This window comes from Pezoporus flaviventris, unplaced genomic scaffold (assembly GCF_033815535.1).
Source record: "Pezoporus flaviventris isolate CSIRO_AGI_PZ_B2104156 unplaced genomic scaffold, CSIRO_AGI_Pfla_v1 ptg000066l, whole genome shotgun sequence".
NCBI lineage: Eukaryota > Metazoa > Chordata > Aves > Psittaciformes > Psittacidae > Pezoporus > Pezoporus flaviventris.
Window position 1 is genome coordinate 8,812,332 of NW_026892614.1, and position 19,578 is coordinate 8,831,909.

The 19,578-nt window shown below is 36.4% G+C and overlaps 1 protein-coding gene across 1 annotated transcript in view; it reads right to left on the minus strand.

Annotated features, from left to right (window-relative positions):
* WDR64 (WD repeat domain 64) overlaps positions 1-17,086 on the minus strand; it is a 61,391-nt gene extending 44,305 nt beyond the window's left edge. Inside the window, exons 1-8 of the mRNA XM_061471173.1 lie at positions 16,519-17,086; positions 15,711-15,841; positions 8,829-8,931; positions 8,204-8,307; positions 5,765-5,794; positions 1,942-2,040; positions 635-849; positions 18-152 (exon numbers count right to left, since the gene is read on the minus strand). Coding sequence (XP_061327157.1) covers positions 18-152; positions 635-849; positions 1,942-2,040; positions 5,765-5,794; positions 8,204-8,307; positions 8,829-8,931; positions 15,711-15,841; positions 16,519-16,666 — 965 coding nt within the window. The 5' untranslated portion in view covers positions 16,667-17,086. The remainder of the gene's footprint in view (positions 1-17; positions 153-634; positions 850-1,941; positions 2,041-5,764; positions 5,795-8,203; positions 8,308-8,828; positions 8,932-15,710; positions 15,842-16,518) is intronic.
* Between the last annotated feature and the right edge of the window lie 2,492 nt (positions 17,087-19,578).

Below are 19,578 nucleotides of genomic sequence, written 5' to 3' on the forward strand. Positions count from 1 at the left end.
AGATGTGATATACTTACAAGTTGTCCTCTAGTCGCTTTACATCATCCAAAACAAATGAACAAATGCTGTCTGAGGAGCAGGATCCAAAACAATGTAGGTCAGAAATATACTTAACTTTCATAACCCAGTCGTCATGTAGCTTGCGCTTAACACTAGGGATATAAATTGAGATGTTATTGGGATACACTAGCATCAACTGCAGTATGTCCATGGGGAGACAGGGATTTTTACTGTGAGATTATACATAACCTATGCTAAAATTTAATATCCAGGGCAGATACAGAGCCAAAAGCAAGCAGAGCTAAAATTAGGGTTGTATATGCACTTCTCTATTTGCAATTATGCTTCCATCTAATAAGGCACAATAAAGCTGTGCCTATGTCAAACTGGGTAACAGCAATTGTGAATTCTTCCATGGAAGCTGAAAGTTCTCTTGTAAGATCCCCTACTGGTAATGATGGCAGTTCTTTCACACAACAGTAAGCAAATCACACTTGCTACAGTTTGAAAAATTCTTTTTTTGGTAGATGGGGTTAATTTATACAGAAAAGCTAATCCTCCATGTACTCAGGAGAAAACCAAAATAGAAAACCAAAATTGCTAGACTGATACTATTTTATCATAAGCAACTTACATGTGAAAAGTTTTGGAGTCCAAGACCTGAAGTTGTGATTCTCTTTTGCCTTTACGTTTTTTTAATGCCAAGTGATCACTGTTCACAGTAAGCAAATAAACATAACCCTTATCGTCTCCCATTAGGATAGTATCCTTAGCCACTTGCTTTGATACAGTCACCGTGCAAACACAGAGCAGGCAATTTTCCATTGGTTTGATGACAAAGCAAATATTCTGTGAAATACAGTAGGTAATTGATTAGCTATTGCATGCAAGCCCTTAAGTTAACTGAACATCATGCTTATCTACTCGCTTCACCATTCAATTCTTGACTTTGTTTTTTCAAGCTCCCCCTGTGATAGCTGTTTCCTGCTATTAGAAACTCACAGAAGATCATCACTAAGTGAAGTTAAATGCAAATTTCAAAGATTTCATTGGGGCTTTATTTCATAGGTTACTTTTCTATTTCAGTGAGGAAATAGTTACAAATTTTAGGGAGGATCTCACCATGCTAAGTGGGATGGTGTATTTGCTAAGACTCTCTATGATTTCCTGTTCAAAAATAAGATGCTGTCTAGTAGAAAATGGGAAATAGACAAATTAAAGAATTATTCAAACCACTAAATGCAGCAATAACACAGGGAAAGAAATTATATTTGAGTCCTAACTATTAATACAACCTGGAAGAACCAAGTGTACTTATGTGGGCAGGTGTTTCAATTTTCAGGAATTGAGATACTTGGAATGAATACAGCTGCAAGCCACTGTGGCATTTTTCTAGACTGAGAAGGTCTGGAAATGGGATTTTGGGTCATCTCCATTATGCTGGTCACTGGTTCTACTGCCTGACTCCATCCTTGCCAACCCAAACTGGCAACTGTTCAAATGCCATAGAAATTAACTGCTTCAATGTTGTCCATGTAGCAGAAACATTAAGGAGACATAACAGATATAGAACTGTCTATATGTTATTTCTGTGGTCTTGAATGAGAACTGCTCCTATTCAGTGATAGTCAGGAGACTTTCAACTCTTGCTGACGTAATGACTGGAGGAAACCTGGAGAATAACGCGTGGAGAATAAATTTTTGAGCCTTCCAAATTGGACTGACAGAAAAGCTTCCATTCACCTGTCTGAGCATGGCGAGCATCAAAATATTTTACCCATGTGGTGCAAAATATAAATTCCACTGTTTCATGCAGTTCCTACAAAGAAAAATGTTAATGCCTTCATCCTGTTAGAACAACAAAAAGTGAATTTATATTGAAAACAAAGACTAATCTTCTTCATGCTTCCTCTTTAACATTTGCCTGACCCAACATAATACCTGACTTTTATAGTTCCAGATGATGACTGTCCTTTCAGTTACAGCCACAACACATTTCAGTTGAGGGAGGAAATCGCACCCTGTGATCCAAGCAGTATCCTGATGAAAATAAAAAAAGATAGCTAAAGAAGGATTTTCTCTATACCTCTATATACAGATCTTAATGTAAAATGATTTCTCCTGCAAATTCTAAGATTAGAGACTCAAATTCACTACCACATTGGCCAGAGGTTTGGGTTTGGCTTGGATTTTTTTAAGACATTAATAGATAGCTGTTTTTTTTTTTCCTCCAAAAATGTAATGGACCTTCCTAAATGAGAGTGAGATTGAAATGGAAAATGGTCCATTTGCTATGTGTGCAATGGCAGAATTAACTATTACTTTAAAATATTCAAAACATTTATAAAATAATACTGACTGAAACATCTTTCTTTTCAAGATTAAAGTGACAAAGAAACTTTTGATACACATTTAAACTGTTACACTGTTACTGCAGTTCTTCAAGTAAGCTATAACCCCTTGTAGTATCTAAAAATTAGTTCCAGTGGAAATACTTGACAAAGAGTTAAAACAAGGACCTATGTTGCTAAAGATACAGTTTATATCCACAAAGTGAGTTCAGAAGCAAAAATCACAGTACTAAACCCATAGTGAACTGAAGGCAGTTGATGACACTTCTACTTTTATTTCCATTATTGAATGCAAAATTGGTTGACAGAGTGATGTCAACACTTGCAGGAGAAAGCTTCTTTCCTTCCTAATGGCCTGTGGACAAGTGGTAATACATTTACAAGGATTTCAACTCTGCTGTTTTCAACAATAACATGCAGAAAATGTCAGACCTGCAGATACCTTATGGATTGCTTGGTAATTACCTTATGGATTGCTTGGTAATTCTTATGGAAGACTTTGTCAACTGTGGCTTTTGAGGGTCCTTAAAATAGTGTCCAGAGAACAATGACTTACTGATGTGGGAAAGCTGATTTTACACTTCTAATTTAGCCACTGTTTTGTAGTGCTGGCTTGTGATGATGCAATCAAAGTAAAAGAGCTGCATCTTGCAAAGGTTTTCCTGGCTATCACATGTACTGAGATAGTAGAAAGGCAAAAGGAAAATCAAAACCAAGCAGTAAGGAGAATCTTTCCATTTGAGATTTTACGAAGCCTGAGGGACAGATGTCCCTTTGCTTTCTTTTTGTGTTGTAGTTGAATTTTAGGCAATAAAACAAGCCCTGATGAAAGGACTTAAAATATTGATACTAAAAATGTATTTCACATACTTGCCTAGAGATACAACCAAGAATCTATGATATTACTTTGAAATTATTAAACAGAACAAATCACATTACAGGACAGTGGCCCGAGAAGGCATGACTAGTCCTTATGTACAAATCAAATGTCCCCCCTCTGTTGAAAAGTTATATGCAGTCCTGGTAACTGAATCTTTCCAAGTCAGTCACTATATGCCTTGAGAGGGGACTTATCCCAGCTGAACACAAAGTATTTCTCACCTATCTGGGAGAAACAGCTCAGTTAACCTGCAAATATAATCTTGGAAGTTAGAAGAAAGTCTGATGTCTGACAATAGTTAAGGAAGAATGAGTGGGAAAGGCTAGACATTAGCTTGGCAACTCAAGGGAAATATCTTCATTATACTTAAATGTATTTTAGGCATATTAGCTCAAGGCTAGTATTCTGGTTTCCCACACTGAGGTCAGATTCAAATACTTTGAGGACACAGGACAGAGTGAAAATGGCTGTTATCATTCAGGCAGGCAGGGGACATGCTCTTGGGATGCAATTTACTAATTCTAGCAGAGGAATTAAGCAAAATATTGGAACAACAATGTTCACATGTCCAGGATTGAGCTACCATTTTTCAGACATGTTTTTTTAAATGTTTCAAAGAGCAAACATTTTCCTCTAACCTCTGCCCCAAGGCCTACTCTCAAAGTCTACTCTCCTGACGCTTTCTTCTAGAGGAGCTATAAGTAACTTCTTCAACATCCTGTGAAATCCTTTCTTTTTCTTCTTATCCCATGTCTACCTGGAGGTAAAAATGCACTGGGTATTTACTGGGTGCTCACACATGACACAGACTTCTGAGTTTTTCCTTCAGCTGAGATCAGAGCTCTTTCCACAGGATAGAATAACTGAATAGAGAAAGCTAGATCATTTCTCACTAATGGTAGAAATGAATGATAGGGACCCTTTGCCCCTTTCAAAATCTGATATAGCCACTTGAGTCAATTAATTAATTTTAGATTTTCATACACAGAGATAAATGAGATTCAACCTCTCACATCCAGGAAAAATGAGAAACATTTAACTTTCCACAACTAAGCATCTAAACTTTACAAAATTTAGGTAGTGTCTTAATTACATTAGAAACTAAGTTATTCTATATACTTACATTTTTCAGGGAGGCAGAGTCTCTGCCTCCCACCAATCTACAGAATAATTTTAGCTCCAGTTTTATTATACAATTCTGGATAACAGTTTCTCCCTCACTATTCTCTCCATGTAGCTAATGATGCTGAGTCACCAAATAGGGTAAGGCCATCGGCTTCAGCTTCCCTGTCTTGTCACAGCATCTGTGACTACAAAATCACGCTGTCAAACCAGAACTTGTCAACTCTTAGCTGGTAGGCACCCACACATTGCTAGGGAAAGGTACACCGATGCTTAGCATGTTCTCAGGGAAAACTCTTCATTCATTGGTTTGAGGACTATTACTCTCCTAAATAATTAACAGTGAAAGGGTAACAGATGTTGGAATAACTTGTGCCTTCCGTTCTGTCTGATTTTACTCCAAATAGGAACAAGTCTATGTAATTCATGAAGGGAAAGGCCAGCTTGCAGTTAAATAAACATTTGAAAACCAGTCAAGGAAAATTGAGCTTGATTTTTCTTTTCCAGTGAACCATCCTAGCCATTGTACTGTAGCATCCACTAGCTTAGAGACATGATTATCATTAAGATATTATTTCACTAAAAAGGAGAGAAAAAATGACAGAAATGACAACCTAAGAAGTATTAAACCCACTTCTGGCTTGAAGAGTAAACAAGAATGCCTGTTCATATGAAGGTTCTTTTAGAGGATCTATACAAAGGCTACATACATCAACTTATGTCTAATACATATACAAATAAAACCATATGATGTACACATTCGTATTTTCCATACAGCATCTGAATGTGAACTTTGAGTGAAAGAAGAAAGCTAGAGAAGCAATGAATACTCCAAGAGGGGGAAAATGTTGGCCTAGACAGATTTTCTTTTCTAAGATTCTCCTCTCTATAGAAGATAAATATTCTAATTGCTAACTGGGAGTCTAAAAATGTAGCTGAAAAAATCACGTTTCAACACATAACATGCAATTTTTATATGCCAGAAGAAAGCAAGAATTAGTAAAACATACCCCCAATTTATCCTTTCCTTTTGCATTATTTATAGACTTTATATGTTATATTTGACAATATAACAGCAAAAGTAGCAAAAAATGTGTTTATTGCACCAATTTATTAGAAGTTGACAGTCAGGGAAAGATCCAGCATAAAGAAATTGAAGTTTCCTGTAACAAGCAGCAGAAGTGCTTGCATGTGTATAACTGAATCATTCTTAAGATTGTCTCTAAATTTGTCTCTAATAATTCCAGAGAAACTACTACTACTTAAATTACACCAACCTATGGCACCCTATGACAAATTATGCAGAAGTCTCAAGGTTGGCAGTAGCATTAGAATAATGCTAAGTTTCTAATTATTTCATTTTAGTGCCTGCCGATTTTTAATTCATTTCACAGGAGGAAAGTGAACTTACTTCAATAGAGGTGTTTGCCAGAACCTTCATCTGAAAAAAAAACAAACAAATATATGCTGTCACAACAACAAGTTTACAATTAAATTAAAAGTCTGAAGACAGTCAGCTCTCCTCTATCACAGGTAGAACAGAACAACAGTACTCAACAGAAGGAATCTGCAGTTAAGGTCTTCTGAGAAAGATCTTTAACCTACTTGTGTGCCCCCTATATACTGAGGAACTAAAAACCCCTCTCTTTCTCTCACAGTGCTTTGTTTGTTGGCTTGTGGGGGGTTTTTGGTTGTGGGGGGTTTGTTTTGGTTTGGGGATTTTTTTGTTTTGTTTGGTTGTTTTTTTTTGTTTGGTTTGGGTTTGTTATATTTTTAAATTGAAGTGAGCTAAATAAGTGAAACCGTACCATTTTTTTTTTTTACTGTGGAGTACAGATCAGCTGTTCTTCTGATAGAATTGTGCTTCTAATGGTCCTTCACAGCTAGAACAGCTTCAAATCCTGGAAGAAGTAGGATGTGACATATAGAAACCCAAGCTACTGCTGACTGAGATTACACACCAACTAGTGCCAGCAAAATACTAGGTACAAGTAGCACTTCAGGCTGCAAATACAAATACCCATGGCACAGCATTTTTCAGCAAACTATTAGTGAACAGTGTAGTGTATGGCTCTGAAGCGTTTAAAATCCCAGGGTGGTAAGTATACCTGTCACCATCATCCAATAGAGACAGGATTGCCTGACCAAATATTATTCATTCATGTACATAGAACATGCTGACTTCTGCAGGATATATGTGCATCCAAGAACACCTTATGTTTAATAATCTTTAAAATGCAACAATTATACAAAACCAACCCTCTCTATTTGTCAATTCACTGCTCACGTACTCATATTTTGGCCCCTTCATCCAGAACACAAGTCCTACGAAGCGGCATCTTCATATTCTCTTACCAATATGCTGCAAAGCCAAACTAGAGAAAACAACTCACTAGCTGAAATTTTAATGCCAGCTCTTTCCAAATCCTTGGTGTTTGAGAGTAGAAGAATGATACAAAAGTTGCTAACTCTACATTTGCTTTTGTGATGTGGAGTCATATTCTAGCAGGAGGACTCAAAATGATTGCAATGCTAAAGAACTAAAGTTTTCTCTTGCTTGCATGAAGATATATCAGAGCAATTCTAATGAAGTCAAAAGTCATTTGCTCAGATCAACAGAGATCAGAGACTGCATCATGAGTAAATGACTGCTGTTGTAATGCCTTAGTCATTTGCAGAACATACAGTTTTATACATGAGATTTGAGGTCTAATTTGCTGTGTTAAGCTGCTGGGTGTAAGGTCATTTACACTGCAGTCACTGATGTCAGAGTGACATCAGTCCAGTTTATGAGGAGGCAGCAATTCAAGTTGAAAGCAGCATGAAGAAGCAGGGAGTGGGGAAGAGAGCTATTTTTAACACAATACTTAGTGCAATTATTTTTTGCAGATAGAGGGATAATACGTCAGAGGACAGAGAACTAGGCTTTCAAATAAATTATTTTAGTATTTACCAAAACTGCATTACTGCTTTGTTGCCTAATCATCCACAAGAGTACTTTCTTGCCTTACGTGCTCCTTTCATAAGCATTATGCAATAATTAGCTAAAGCTCCTAGAAAGGATTAGTGCTGTGTTAAAGCTTTATTGTATTGTTTGAAGCAATTTTTATCAAACTGGTTGTATGAAAATTGTTCAAATGTAAAGTGTCAATGAGTATAGATGTGTGATGTACCTCATAGCATCCAGAAATGTGTACCTCTAAATAGTAACATGATAATCTGGGATAATAATTTCCAAATTTTACTTTAACAGCATCTTGAACCTGAACTTCTACTTAAAATGGTGCTCTTTTAGAGTCTGCTGATAAGGGAGTTACTGCAAAGCAGTATCATGTAGACTGTCAGAAAATTCAAGACTTTCAGGTTTCTAGATGTTGCTATATTGAGTAACTCTTCTTTGCAAACAACTGATAATGATTTCTGCCCATTCTAGATATTTTGTGTAGTTGTAGAAAATAGTTAATTCCCTGGTTTCCATTAGATATGCAAAAGTTAATTACAGTAGCATATTTTGTATTAAGGAAAACTTTTTCTAAAAAGAAATATGTAATATTTCTAACAATAAATAATATTTATATTAAACTATCTTCTGTTAAGAATGTTTCTTATTAGCTATCTCTACTTTCTATCAACTTTTATGGACTGTTCAGTAGGTTTATAATTGAAAATCACAGTGTATATTTCCTACTGTATTTAAAAAAGATAGAAAAAGTTAACTTTAATTAAAAAAGATACCTAGATTTTTAAAATTTTTTTTTTAATGGGTAAGTTTGCATCCTGGATCACAGTTCACCCAGTTCCCATCTATGCTGCCTAATGGAAAAATTAAGTTTGTTTGAGTCAGAATTACCTGCTTGTTAAAAACAGTTAGCACTCCTTTCTGAGAGGATGTTACTATGAAATCCAGATGGGGCACCTTCACTATACCCTTAATCGCATCATCTCTCTTCACAACTGTCAATGAGAAAATATTACTCTTCATCTTCCAGACACAAAAAATCTAAACAAATTAAATCATAGTATCAACAACATTTTCTCTTCTTGAAATGATATTGGTACCAACTCCATGACAGTAGTGCATTATACTATACATTATCCTATACTTGATTTAAATAATCATGTTTCACCTTCAAATATCACTAATGCATTATGGATGTGCTAGGTCTTTTTATATTATTTGAAAATTACAGAAACGCAGAGTAATAAATAAGTAACTGCATAAATAAATACTCAGAGTCAGAACATTAATATTTTCAGAATAATCTGGGAAAATGAACAATTGGGCAAGGCAGCAGTGGAATGTTCAGATGCAGTAAGTTTAGTAAAAAAAACATATTCTGGACTACATAAGAAGAAAAAGACTCATGAATAATAAGCAAAGACAGAAATACAATCGTATCTCTGTACTTCCACTAAAATGTGCAACACACAGCATTAAAAAATATTAGTTTTGGATACAAAATGAAGTATATTACCTGTATGAGCAATCTGCTGTTTTTTGGATAGAAGAAAAACCATGTTTTCTTCTTTCAGCTGGGAAGACATGCCATCACTTTCTTCTAAGAAACAGCCAAAAATCTAAACAGAACAAACCAGGCAATTTATAATAAAACTACTTCTGGAATATTTGTTTACATGCATAAAGTCAAATATTTATCTGACATTTTCCTCATTTAATATCCTTTCAGTAAGTTTTCTAATGTTATTGGCCTTAACCTTAGCTGTCAATATCATTTTAGATTTCTGAGATCTGCTACTAAGATCAAAATGTTTCTTGAATGTTTGGAAAGAAGCCAGCACACACAGGGCTTCTAGAAATAAAAGCCATCTAATTGATGAAGCTGTTTATACAGCTTTGCCTCCTAACAACTGTTTGTAAATTATCATCTCCAGTTTCCCTTTCCCAGTTAAGCTACTTGTGCTTCCTCAGCCAGACCTCAGCTGAAATTAAAATCAGTAAAAGGCAGACAAAATAGACGTCTCTATAAACTGAGAGATTCAAAGCAAAATAGTGGTTTAGCCTACACAGAAGAAGAGCTTTTCCATACAGAAAAAGTAATCCCCTTTTGCCCATTTTTTTTAAATTCTTTTTCAGCTAACCCTAAGCCAGGCAATGTTGCATTTTTACTGATCATGACAGAGAACCCCTACACAGACTATCCAGGTAAGTAGCTCATTTCTGTTCCAGGGTGTGATAATACTTCAGTGTTTCAGTTCTCCAAACCACAAGCTCTATACCCGTGTACATTTCCTCAGGAAACAAGTTCAGCCACACTGCGCCACAGATTTTTTAACCTCCTTTCTCAGTATATATAATGGACATTTTATATATATAGACTTCCATGAGTTCTAAAAGCAATGCCCCTTTGGATGCTAGACAAAACTTTGCACTGTTTTCTAGCTCAGTATTTTTCATACTATACAACAGAACTCACATTTTTCTCCTTTGAGAGATTCAGATGTACATCTTTTAAAAAAGAAAAATATTCTTACACAACATTACTCTTCATCTTTCACTTCCCAGCTCCCTCCTTACCACGCACACAATTTTCTACCATACATCATCAGTCAATACATTATTTGTCTATTACAGACCCTTACATCACTCTTCCTAGTTTCTTGTAATATCACCTTGTGTGGGGAGTGAAGGCAATAGATTTGCATGAAGACAGTTTGGGAGTGAGTTCTGAGGCCTTGGTGCTTGACAAGCCCTGGGGCGATGAGTTGGAATGCTGAAGGACAGAGAAGGTCGAAAAACAAGCCTTGGGAGGACGGGCCAGGATGTAGTTGTGGTGGGAATCTCAGTTGAAGGTATGGAGGTTGTAAGAGGGTCTGCAGCATTGTGATTGGACTATTTGCCTGGAGATTGAACGTGGCATGCTTGTGCAGGTTGGGAAAGTACTGAACAAGGGGATAAAAATGGGCTTGGTGGTAATAAAGTTGGATTTGAATCTCCTCATCAACTTGAGTCCGTGTCGTGAAACGCCACAGCCTTGTGACTTTTTCTTTAATGACAGACTGACCCAGCATCAGGTCACTCCCAAATCCTGACAAGATGCCAGATGCAATGGTTGGGCTAGGCCAGTAGCTGCCCTAAAGCCAACAAAGATGGAAGTTCTCAGATCAGTGAGACACCTAGGTGTGCCCTGTCATGCTTCTTATATACATGAGATGGTGCTACATCTGAACTTCTGCTCAGCAGGCAGAACACTGCCAAAGAAAGGGCATCTTGGAAATCCCTTTCAGGTGCATAAATGTCTTCTGCTGACTCCAGCACAGAGACAGGGGATACCAACAAGCTCCACCCCATAATGTCTACCAGAGGTTGACAAAGAGCATAAAAGATGACTCAAAATGCATTTTATATGTCTCTCAGATGTTTGGCATTAGAAAAATAGAGCTTTCAAAGTGCCAGCTACATTTAGGAAAGGGATGCAGAAGCCGATTTCCCAAGCCATTGATAAATGATAGCTGCTAGACTGTCCAGTGTATGACTAAGGGTAGATCCTAATTTAACAAAGGTTAAAGAGAAGGTTTTAAATTCCTTTAATGTTGGGTTGTTTATTGTTTTGTTTTGGTTTGTTTTTTTGAATAAAATAGTGGCCTTTGAGTATGGGGAGACTGTTGTGGAGACTGCTGGGAACTTAGGAAACCCTTGAACATGGAGGTACTTGAAAAAGAGAAATGTCAGGAAGAAATAAGAACACTTACACAAGACTGTGACCCTTTAGGTCATGGAAATATATTTGGAAGATTCTGTCAAGCTAAAAAGAGGCCAGATATGGAGAGGTAAATTTGAAAGAAAATAAGATCTGTGAGAGCAGTAAGAGGGGAACAAAGGGTCAGGGACAGAGTTCTGGGAAAGAAGGGTGGGAGGAAAGAGAGGCAGAGATGATAAAAGAGAAATATCAAAGGAGCACAGTGACGTGGATCCCTCTTCCTTAACTTTTGAGACTGAGGGCGTGCTCAGCAGTGCTAAAAGCAGCAGGGGAACTCAGCAGAACAGGGATGAAATACAGTCCTTTTTTAGAAAAAAAAAATCACATTAGAAAACTGGAGCACAAACAGCCGAAACCGTGATGGCTATTTAGGATGTTGCAGAAAAATAGCTTTTCAATGATACATGGCTTCATTCCCGACTCCAGTACCTCTCCAGGATTACCTGAACCATTTTGAAAACGTACAGTTTTTCAAGAAACAAAATTTTGAAAAGACCACCACCACATAATACATAGAACACAAACCAACCCTATTTTATTTTATTTGAACCCATTCAAATAAACCTGTAAATACCTGGTTTGATGCAATCATTACAGATAGGATGTTACCACAATTGCAGTAGATCAAAAAGCTGACATTGAAGTTATGGTTGATGCAAATTAGGCTTAGACAACAATCAATTGATCAATGCAATGATTATTCTGTTTCAGTGCAAGCTAAATCTAGAGAATTCCAGGAGTCAGCAGTTTTCTTACTTCAGTTTTCAACTCTTTCTCTATACCCTGACTCTCTATACCCACACTACCCATAAAATAAATCTTAACCTTTTGACCTGAAAGGAGTTTAGCTTTATGTTCTACAATGTTTAGATAGCTTGTAATACTTATCACTGTCATATTTCCCTCTAAATGGAAAGAAAACAAAACACCCAAAAAAACTCACTGGAGGTTTTCCATGCAGTATTTTATTTCAAACTCATGGATAATGCTGTTTCAAAGTAAAGAAATCCATGTCAGATTGAAGCTGATTAAACAGTCTGATCTTTGTCTATTTCATAACTGAATTATCACCTCCATCATGAATGCATTTCCATTTACATAATACTAAATATTTCTCCCCACAGGAGAAAATAAATAAAAACCTCCAACATGAATACTTTAATCAGGATTCTTTTGAACAGAGAAATAACAAATATTTTTATTTCACTCCTTACAGCACTTATTATAATCTCACCGATATCCATCTTCTAATGAAATGCATACTGTGAGATGCTGAAGATTCATTGAATGCCACACTCCTCTTTTCTCAGGAAATTTTATACACAGGGTATTTTAAAAGGCTGTCATCAGTCAGCTCACAGTTGGTAAAATCTGACGAATGCTCACAAAAATGGTTTCTGGAGAATTTTATCCTAAGCAAATCGCGCACACATTTCATAAGGAAACTAAAGGGGCTTCACTTCCTTCATTAGACAGCATACTGTGCTTGCCTGTGTAATTATGTAACCCAGGTAACAAGTCTGATTGCATTGGAAACCTCAAGTAAGGTTTTGGAGTCAAAAACGCTCATTCCAGTAAACAAACTGAGCTTCCTTCAGAAGCTCTTCCTTCAGTTCTCTTATAAACTAATGAGCAGGAACATTATTTGCTACTCTTCTGCTTCCCTAAACAAAGGATCATCAGTCTGGCAATCACCATAAATACAGAAGTACTATACTCTACCAGTCCCTGCTTCATACCCATAGAGCAGATCTTATGATATATAGGATACGTGTCTAGCTTGCCACATCTACACAACAGACCATGTCACCTCTCTCTAATCCCAGACAAAGAGTAGTAAGAAGTTTGAAATTAGGTAGATAATTTTGAATAGTACAAGAATTTGACTACTGCTGCAATTGTGCAGTTCTTCAGCATGTCTTTTGGCAGCTGGTCATTTCAGGAGCTTAGTGTGTACATCATGTACCAGCAAATCCAGAGATATCTTCCCCGTCCCCTATTTTTACAGTTTCAAATAAAACCTGAGCAGATCCAGGACTTCACCTTTAAGTTTCCTGTCATGTTGAAAGAGGAAGGAAGAAAGGGTAACATATGAGCTGGAGACATGCAAAGATAAAAGATTTCAAATTTAGCTCTCACAAAGTGAATTTCATAACAGAGGAATTGGATTTGGCCTTAAATTCTATCTGTTAAAGAGGGCTTATCTGTAAATTCTTTAGAAGGCAGTTATGTGATGTTTAATGTCTTCTACAGCTAACTTTCAAAGATTTCCCCCAGGCCTTTATTGAAGAAAATCTTTAACGCCTGACATGAGCAAAGTTTGTGAGTAATGTGCCATTATAATTAAAAGCAATGCTAAGGGAGGTATTGATCAGAAATATTCCCACACAAAACCATATTAAATTGAAAAGACTGAACACACTAGTTTTAGGATGGTATTAAGAAATTACAGGAATTGCTAACAATATGTAAAGAACAGATGTTGGTCATCTTTAAGGTTCAAATAATAATGTGATGTTCCAGCATAACATAAATGGAAATCTGCTGATTAATTTATAGTTCATGCCACTTTTTAATACCTTGCCTTCTGGCTTTAATTCCAGCAAGGACTTGCCATGTATGTAATGCCACCTATGCTATCATAGGATATAACTCCCCTATATAGGGAGTTATATCCCATCTACACAATTCTGTTTTCAGGTGAAAAATAAAGACAGGATCTTTTAGTAACACATGATATAGATGCTCTTGATATAAATTGGCTCTAACAACGTCAAATCAGTCATTGTTATAGAGCAGTTGATTGAAATACTATCCATGGGAAATAACTTGATAGAAGATACTTTTCTAGAACAAGTGTTTATAATTTCTCATAATGTGCAAAAAAAGGTGCAACATGTTTAAAAGAAACAAGACTTTTTCACAAAATGTGTAAAATATGGATGCTATGGAAGTATCCTTTTTAGGTGAGTTGAGAAGTAATTTACAAATGGATAGATTAAAAAACCATCAAGGGTTACTAAACACAGAGTGCAGTTGCAACTTTGGCACAAGAAATCCTTAAGCTACGTGCAGCCAGAAGCAAGGAGGCGTGAGCCAGGACTACTATTTCATAGTTACCTCTTTCTTACACATTTTTTACAAGGATCTGCTATTTGCCACCATTAGAGAGAGAAAATTTGATTAAATGGATCTCATGCATCAACACAATCAGATAATACCTACTGAATTCTCTGGTTAAAAAACTCTCTACTAAAATGCTGCCATAACTCTAATGCTTCACATTTAAAGTAAAGCTCAGATTTATCCCTGTGAAAAGGGGAAGAGGGAGGAGAGGAAGCAGAGGAAAGAGAGAAAAGAGAGGAAAGAAAGGAAGCAAAAGGAAGTATTTCTGATGGTTTAGCTATAGATAGGACTTATCCTGAGAGCATAAATTGCATGCTATAATCATGACAGATTTCATATTTTGTCAATAAGCCTGCGGCCAAAGCATATCACTGAAGTAGTTTGGGAGAAGACCTGGACATACTCAGGCTCTATGTTCCAGATCCTGCTATCTTGTCAGGAATCTAGCATATCAAACTTGTGTGAGGACAAGCAGTTCTGGTAGACAGCTCAGTGCTCTTTTATAAAATAAGCAGGAAAAGTATTTTTATTTAGTTAGATCATCCTTTAACATTTATTCATGTGCATCTACATAATAGGCTCAAGGATCTTGGTTCAGAGAGAACAGAGACCAACTTCCTCAACTCATGTAAACCAGTGGAGCATAATTAAGATTTAATAAAGTATTTAATTTGCAAGTTCAGCTACCAAACAGATAGGGGCAGGAAAGAAAAGTAGTTCACCTACAAATAAAAATTTAACTTAAGCAGGCTTCATTTAATTCATTCTAATTAACCTTTCTTGTCAGACTTCCAATGACATGCCTTTATAAGGACAGATACCTCTCAGAGTTTGAAAGAATGGAATAATTAATTTCATTAAAAAATTAGATTAAAAGTCCTGCTTGCTGAAATTACTGGACAGCTTTTGTAACAAGCACAGTATGGGCAAATCTTGCTCTTAAGAGCCTGCTACAATTAGCAGCACAGATTATGCCACGTGTTAAACTGGTTTGCATGATATATTTAGAAGTCTGAAATTAGACAGAGATCTTCAGCAGAAGATGCAGTACAGTGAGTGTCTTAGCAAAAACTTGTAGAGACAATGCTATAATTTCAAATTACCCACCTGTTTACCCACGTAAAAAGGGGGAAAGGCAGGGCTCAGCAAAGGTCTTCCATACCTTATCTTTCACTGACACTTGTTAAAAATAAACATCATTTCTTGAATAGGATAACAGCGACAAGTAAGCTACTCCAAGCTACTTCTTCAATGTAGTTTTTGTTTAGATCAACCAAAACAATACATTTAATCTAATTTTCGAGTTTCAAAGGCATATCTGTTTTCCAAATAATATTGGGTTTTGGGGGAGAAATGGTGGCCGGGATAAATAACGACATGTGAGTGCCCCATTATGCCATGGAACACATGAACAACAGACTCATGAACAATACATAATTAACAGTTAAATACTGTTACCTTTTAAGATTCTAATTGGTTGTTTATATTTAATAAAGTTTTAGAAATCCTTACCTCACACCATTCTATCCTTACATCAGGATTGTTGCTGAGCTTCCAGAAAAAGGCCTTAACATTATAGTCCTTCACTTCTGCACCAAAAAGTGCCTGTGTGGCTGCACAGAACTTTTCATAGTCTATCTCATCTGCGTGGGAGGAACAATACCCAGAGAGTTAGAACCTGTCAAGCTACAGCTTCCTTCCTTATCCTCCCTACCTACTGGTTTATTTCTCCTTCAATATCAACAGCATGTCAGTTCTAGCTCCTCATACTGTATTCAGTGAGGTATTTTGCAAAACAGTTCAGTCTTTTAAAAACTACCTGATTTGCAATGCATGACAGGAAACAGATAAAAGAACAGGGGACAAATTCTTACCTCTGCTTTCTCCCCTTACTTTCACACCATGATTCTGGTATGTTGCTCTGAACCTTAACGCTGTCTGGCATAAAGTTTATCCTTTCATGCAACAATAGGCACTTGTATTGAGTAAAGCAAACCTTTGAACTCATTACTTACAATAAAGCAACTGGATTTACATAATTCATTGGTTTTGTGTTTTTACAGATCAGTAGAAACATTGCATTGTGCTAACCTGTATATGTGGCAGCACCAACAATTGTTATTTTGTGAACAATATCCATAGCATTATAATTTGACCTGAATCCTAACAGAAGGAGAAAAGCATTCTCATAGTGCGATATGCCTGTTTCTTGCAAAAATCAGTAAGTCACAGTTCGAACATTAATTTGAGGTCTATAGTCTTGCCTACCTTCTCTCCATATAAAAATTACACTTTTCCATCAGAAGAAAATATCTCTTACCATCATCTTTAATATGCAAGCCTAATTTCTCCTTTGTCTTCTGGGTTACTAGTTTTTCAACTAGTTTCTGAAACTCCTTCACAGCATTCTTGAAATCCATCAATTCAGGAGCAGAGCGACTTTCCTTATCACAATCTTTCTCAGACATCCTTCATTAACAGAAAACAAGGTAGATAGAACACGGTAAGAGGAAGAGATCTTCTTACAGCCTGGTCCAAGCCATTTTTCACTCCTTAAACTCCCACAGGAGTTCATATAAGAAGCAACTGCATGATAGGTGTACGAAGCATATTAAAGAGGTGACTCAAGCTGGCACCTTAAGCTGGCAAACATAGTATGAACTGTTGATGTCACAACCCCTATTACGTCACAGAATTCTACTGGCCCTAGGTTACGAACAAGGATCACTAATAACCTATCAAGTGAGATTATATCATGGCATCTCATGCAACTGGTGGTTAAACAGGCATGAACTTTCTCACTTTCAGAGACAGACATCATCAGGGTTCAATTCTGCTGTATCAGGCACCCCATAGCAACATCAGAGCACATTCTCCAGTAACAAAGCAACTTTATCTTATCTTTCAGACTTCTGTACACAGTGAGGAGGAAGGACAATTATACTAGTTATCTCTAAGTTTCATATTGTTTTCTTATGCTTTAGATTATTTTCAAGTTTTCTGCCAAAAGCTGTGCATCAGCTAACGCAGTTAGGAATAACTGCAACTGCGTATTCCCTTGGATCCACAATTCATCTGGAGAAGAATGACAGAGCCAGTTATCTGTTTAGATATGCTCTGTGACAGGAGACTGAGACCAGCCTTATGATATTCTAGTATGTGCTACTGCTGCAAGGCTCAGCCAGGGAACTTGATCTAGGTGAGGATGTCTGGTTTTATAGTAGCAATAAGAACATTTTAGGAGGGATATTAAGTTATAAATCAGTATTCATATAGTAAAAAGAGGCCAAAACCATCCAATTCAAACAAAAAAGAACAAGAAAAGCACTTTTTCACAGTTCTTAGAAGTAGCATTTAATGTTTGCTTCTTTAGTCAATCTCAGTTTCTTGAATATATGCCTTCTTGACCTCAACTGTATTCCAAATTCCTACTCAATGAACAAGAACTTCCAACCTAGAAAAAAAATTACCCTACAGAAACATTTTCAGTTGTATAAATCATTATAAATAAGACTGCAAAAAAATCCAGTTATGGAGTGGTAGAGCTTTAGTCATTTTCAGCTGTCCAATTGCCTCCCCCTTGAACTCTTAGGGGTCTGCATTTAACTTGCACTTAAATTAAGATTAAGATCAGGATACTATATCAAAGTACCATTCTGGTTTTTGTTCTTGGGGTATACTTAAACAAAAGCAGTATGGGGCTATTCAGAAAGTAAAATTGCAGCTACCACTTTCTTTTGAAAGTGGCAGCCCAGAGCACTCACTACCTGATCAAAATTGTTTGATAGTCCACCCAATGTCTTGAGATCAAACATGAGTTTTGCCCTACAAAAGCACCAGTTCCTGTGTTATATTTGTGTTACTTTTCTATACCACAGCATCTTAAATTTTTCACGAAATACTGGAAACCTAAGGTATCCAACTGGAGTGGTGGAAAAGTGGATTGGTTTTTCCTCTGAAAATAAAGAAAAAGAAAGAAAAGATGAAAGAAAATTACATCCAAAACTATCCTCTGAATGAGTAACACAGTGACTACTGAAGAAACAGCAATACCAGTTCTTGTAAGAATATTCTAAAGAATTAAGCTTCATTCATTCCTTGAAAAGGAATGATATAAAAACCTTTCTTCAAAGAATAGTTCAGTGCAGTGACTTTTAAGAAGGAAGCATTTTCCTGAAAAAACAGGTGCTTGAAAAAGAAGTTCTGTGGTTTGCACCTGTGATCATCAGTAGTCTTCTACTGACTAAACTGTCACAGGTTTTTTAAAAAAGGTTTTAAGTATTGGTAATTAGTATGTCAATTACTTTGGATCATGTTATAATCGCAGATTCTCTGCATATGGAAGCTAGTTATCTTGATCAGGGTTCTGGATTCTACACCTCAGATGATCAACTTTTAGTTCCGAACCCTTTACCGAATCTTACCCTTTATTCTTGATCACATTTTGCAAATTGTAAAGGCTTGCCATTTGTTGACACTGCCATCTGAGGCAGTGTATTCTGCTGTGAAGTCAGAACTGTTCTTGTCTTGGCTCTGCCATTTCTTTTTTCTTGGTAAACTTATCAGGTTGCTAAAAACTACCTGTAACACAGGAGCAACACCCCAACCTGGAATTAATTCCTTTGTAGTATTACTAATCCTTATAAGTTAATGTCCACATTTTATGTGTGCCATATCTGCAGTTCTTTTTGTATCACTGCACTACGTTGACATTAAATTCTGGCATCTTTCTGTTTATCATGCTATTCTCACATCTCCTGTGCATTACATGAATATTATTGACATAATAAGCATAATTGAACTGTAATTGAAAATGAATAAAACTGTTCATGGTATTAGCAGTGAAATGCATTTACATTTGTTCACTGATCTACCAGTTAATGAAGTCATTAATTCATATTCATTACACAATCCCACATTTCTGTGATCAACAAAACTTGAAGTATTTCTGAGAAGCACATCAGTGATAATGAGTTGATGCTGGTATCTCCTGCAATTACAAAAAGGTGGAGCTCATGAAGAAATCACAAAAAAACTTGTCCCCCTTTTTATTGCCCTCACCAAGGTAATTTACATAATCCTGGATTATTTTCATTTTTATATCAGTGCAGACAGTAGTTCTTTATTAAGCATATGATTAAGTTTGGGATGAGAAAATCTGGCTAGAACAACCAGGCCAAAATATCCCCTTTGGCCCTACTGTCCTTGTTTCTAAATTTAATTGAGGCATCATACATTCATAAGGTTTAAATCCAGAAAAGACCTTGATATCTCCTACTTTCATCTCGTCCATGTTACAGATCATTAAATATCAGCCATTTATCACTATAACAAGCCAAACAACTTTGTTCTAAAGCACAATTTACAGAAAGATATGAAG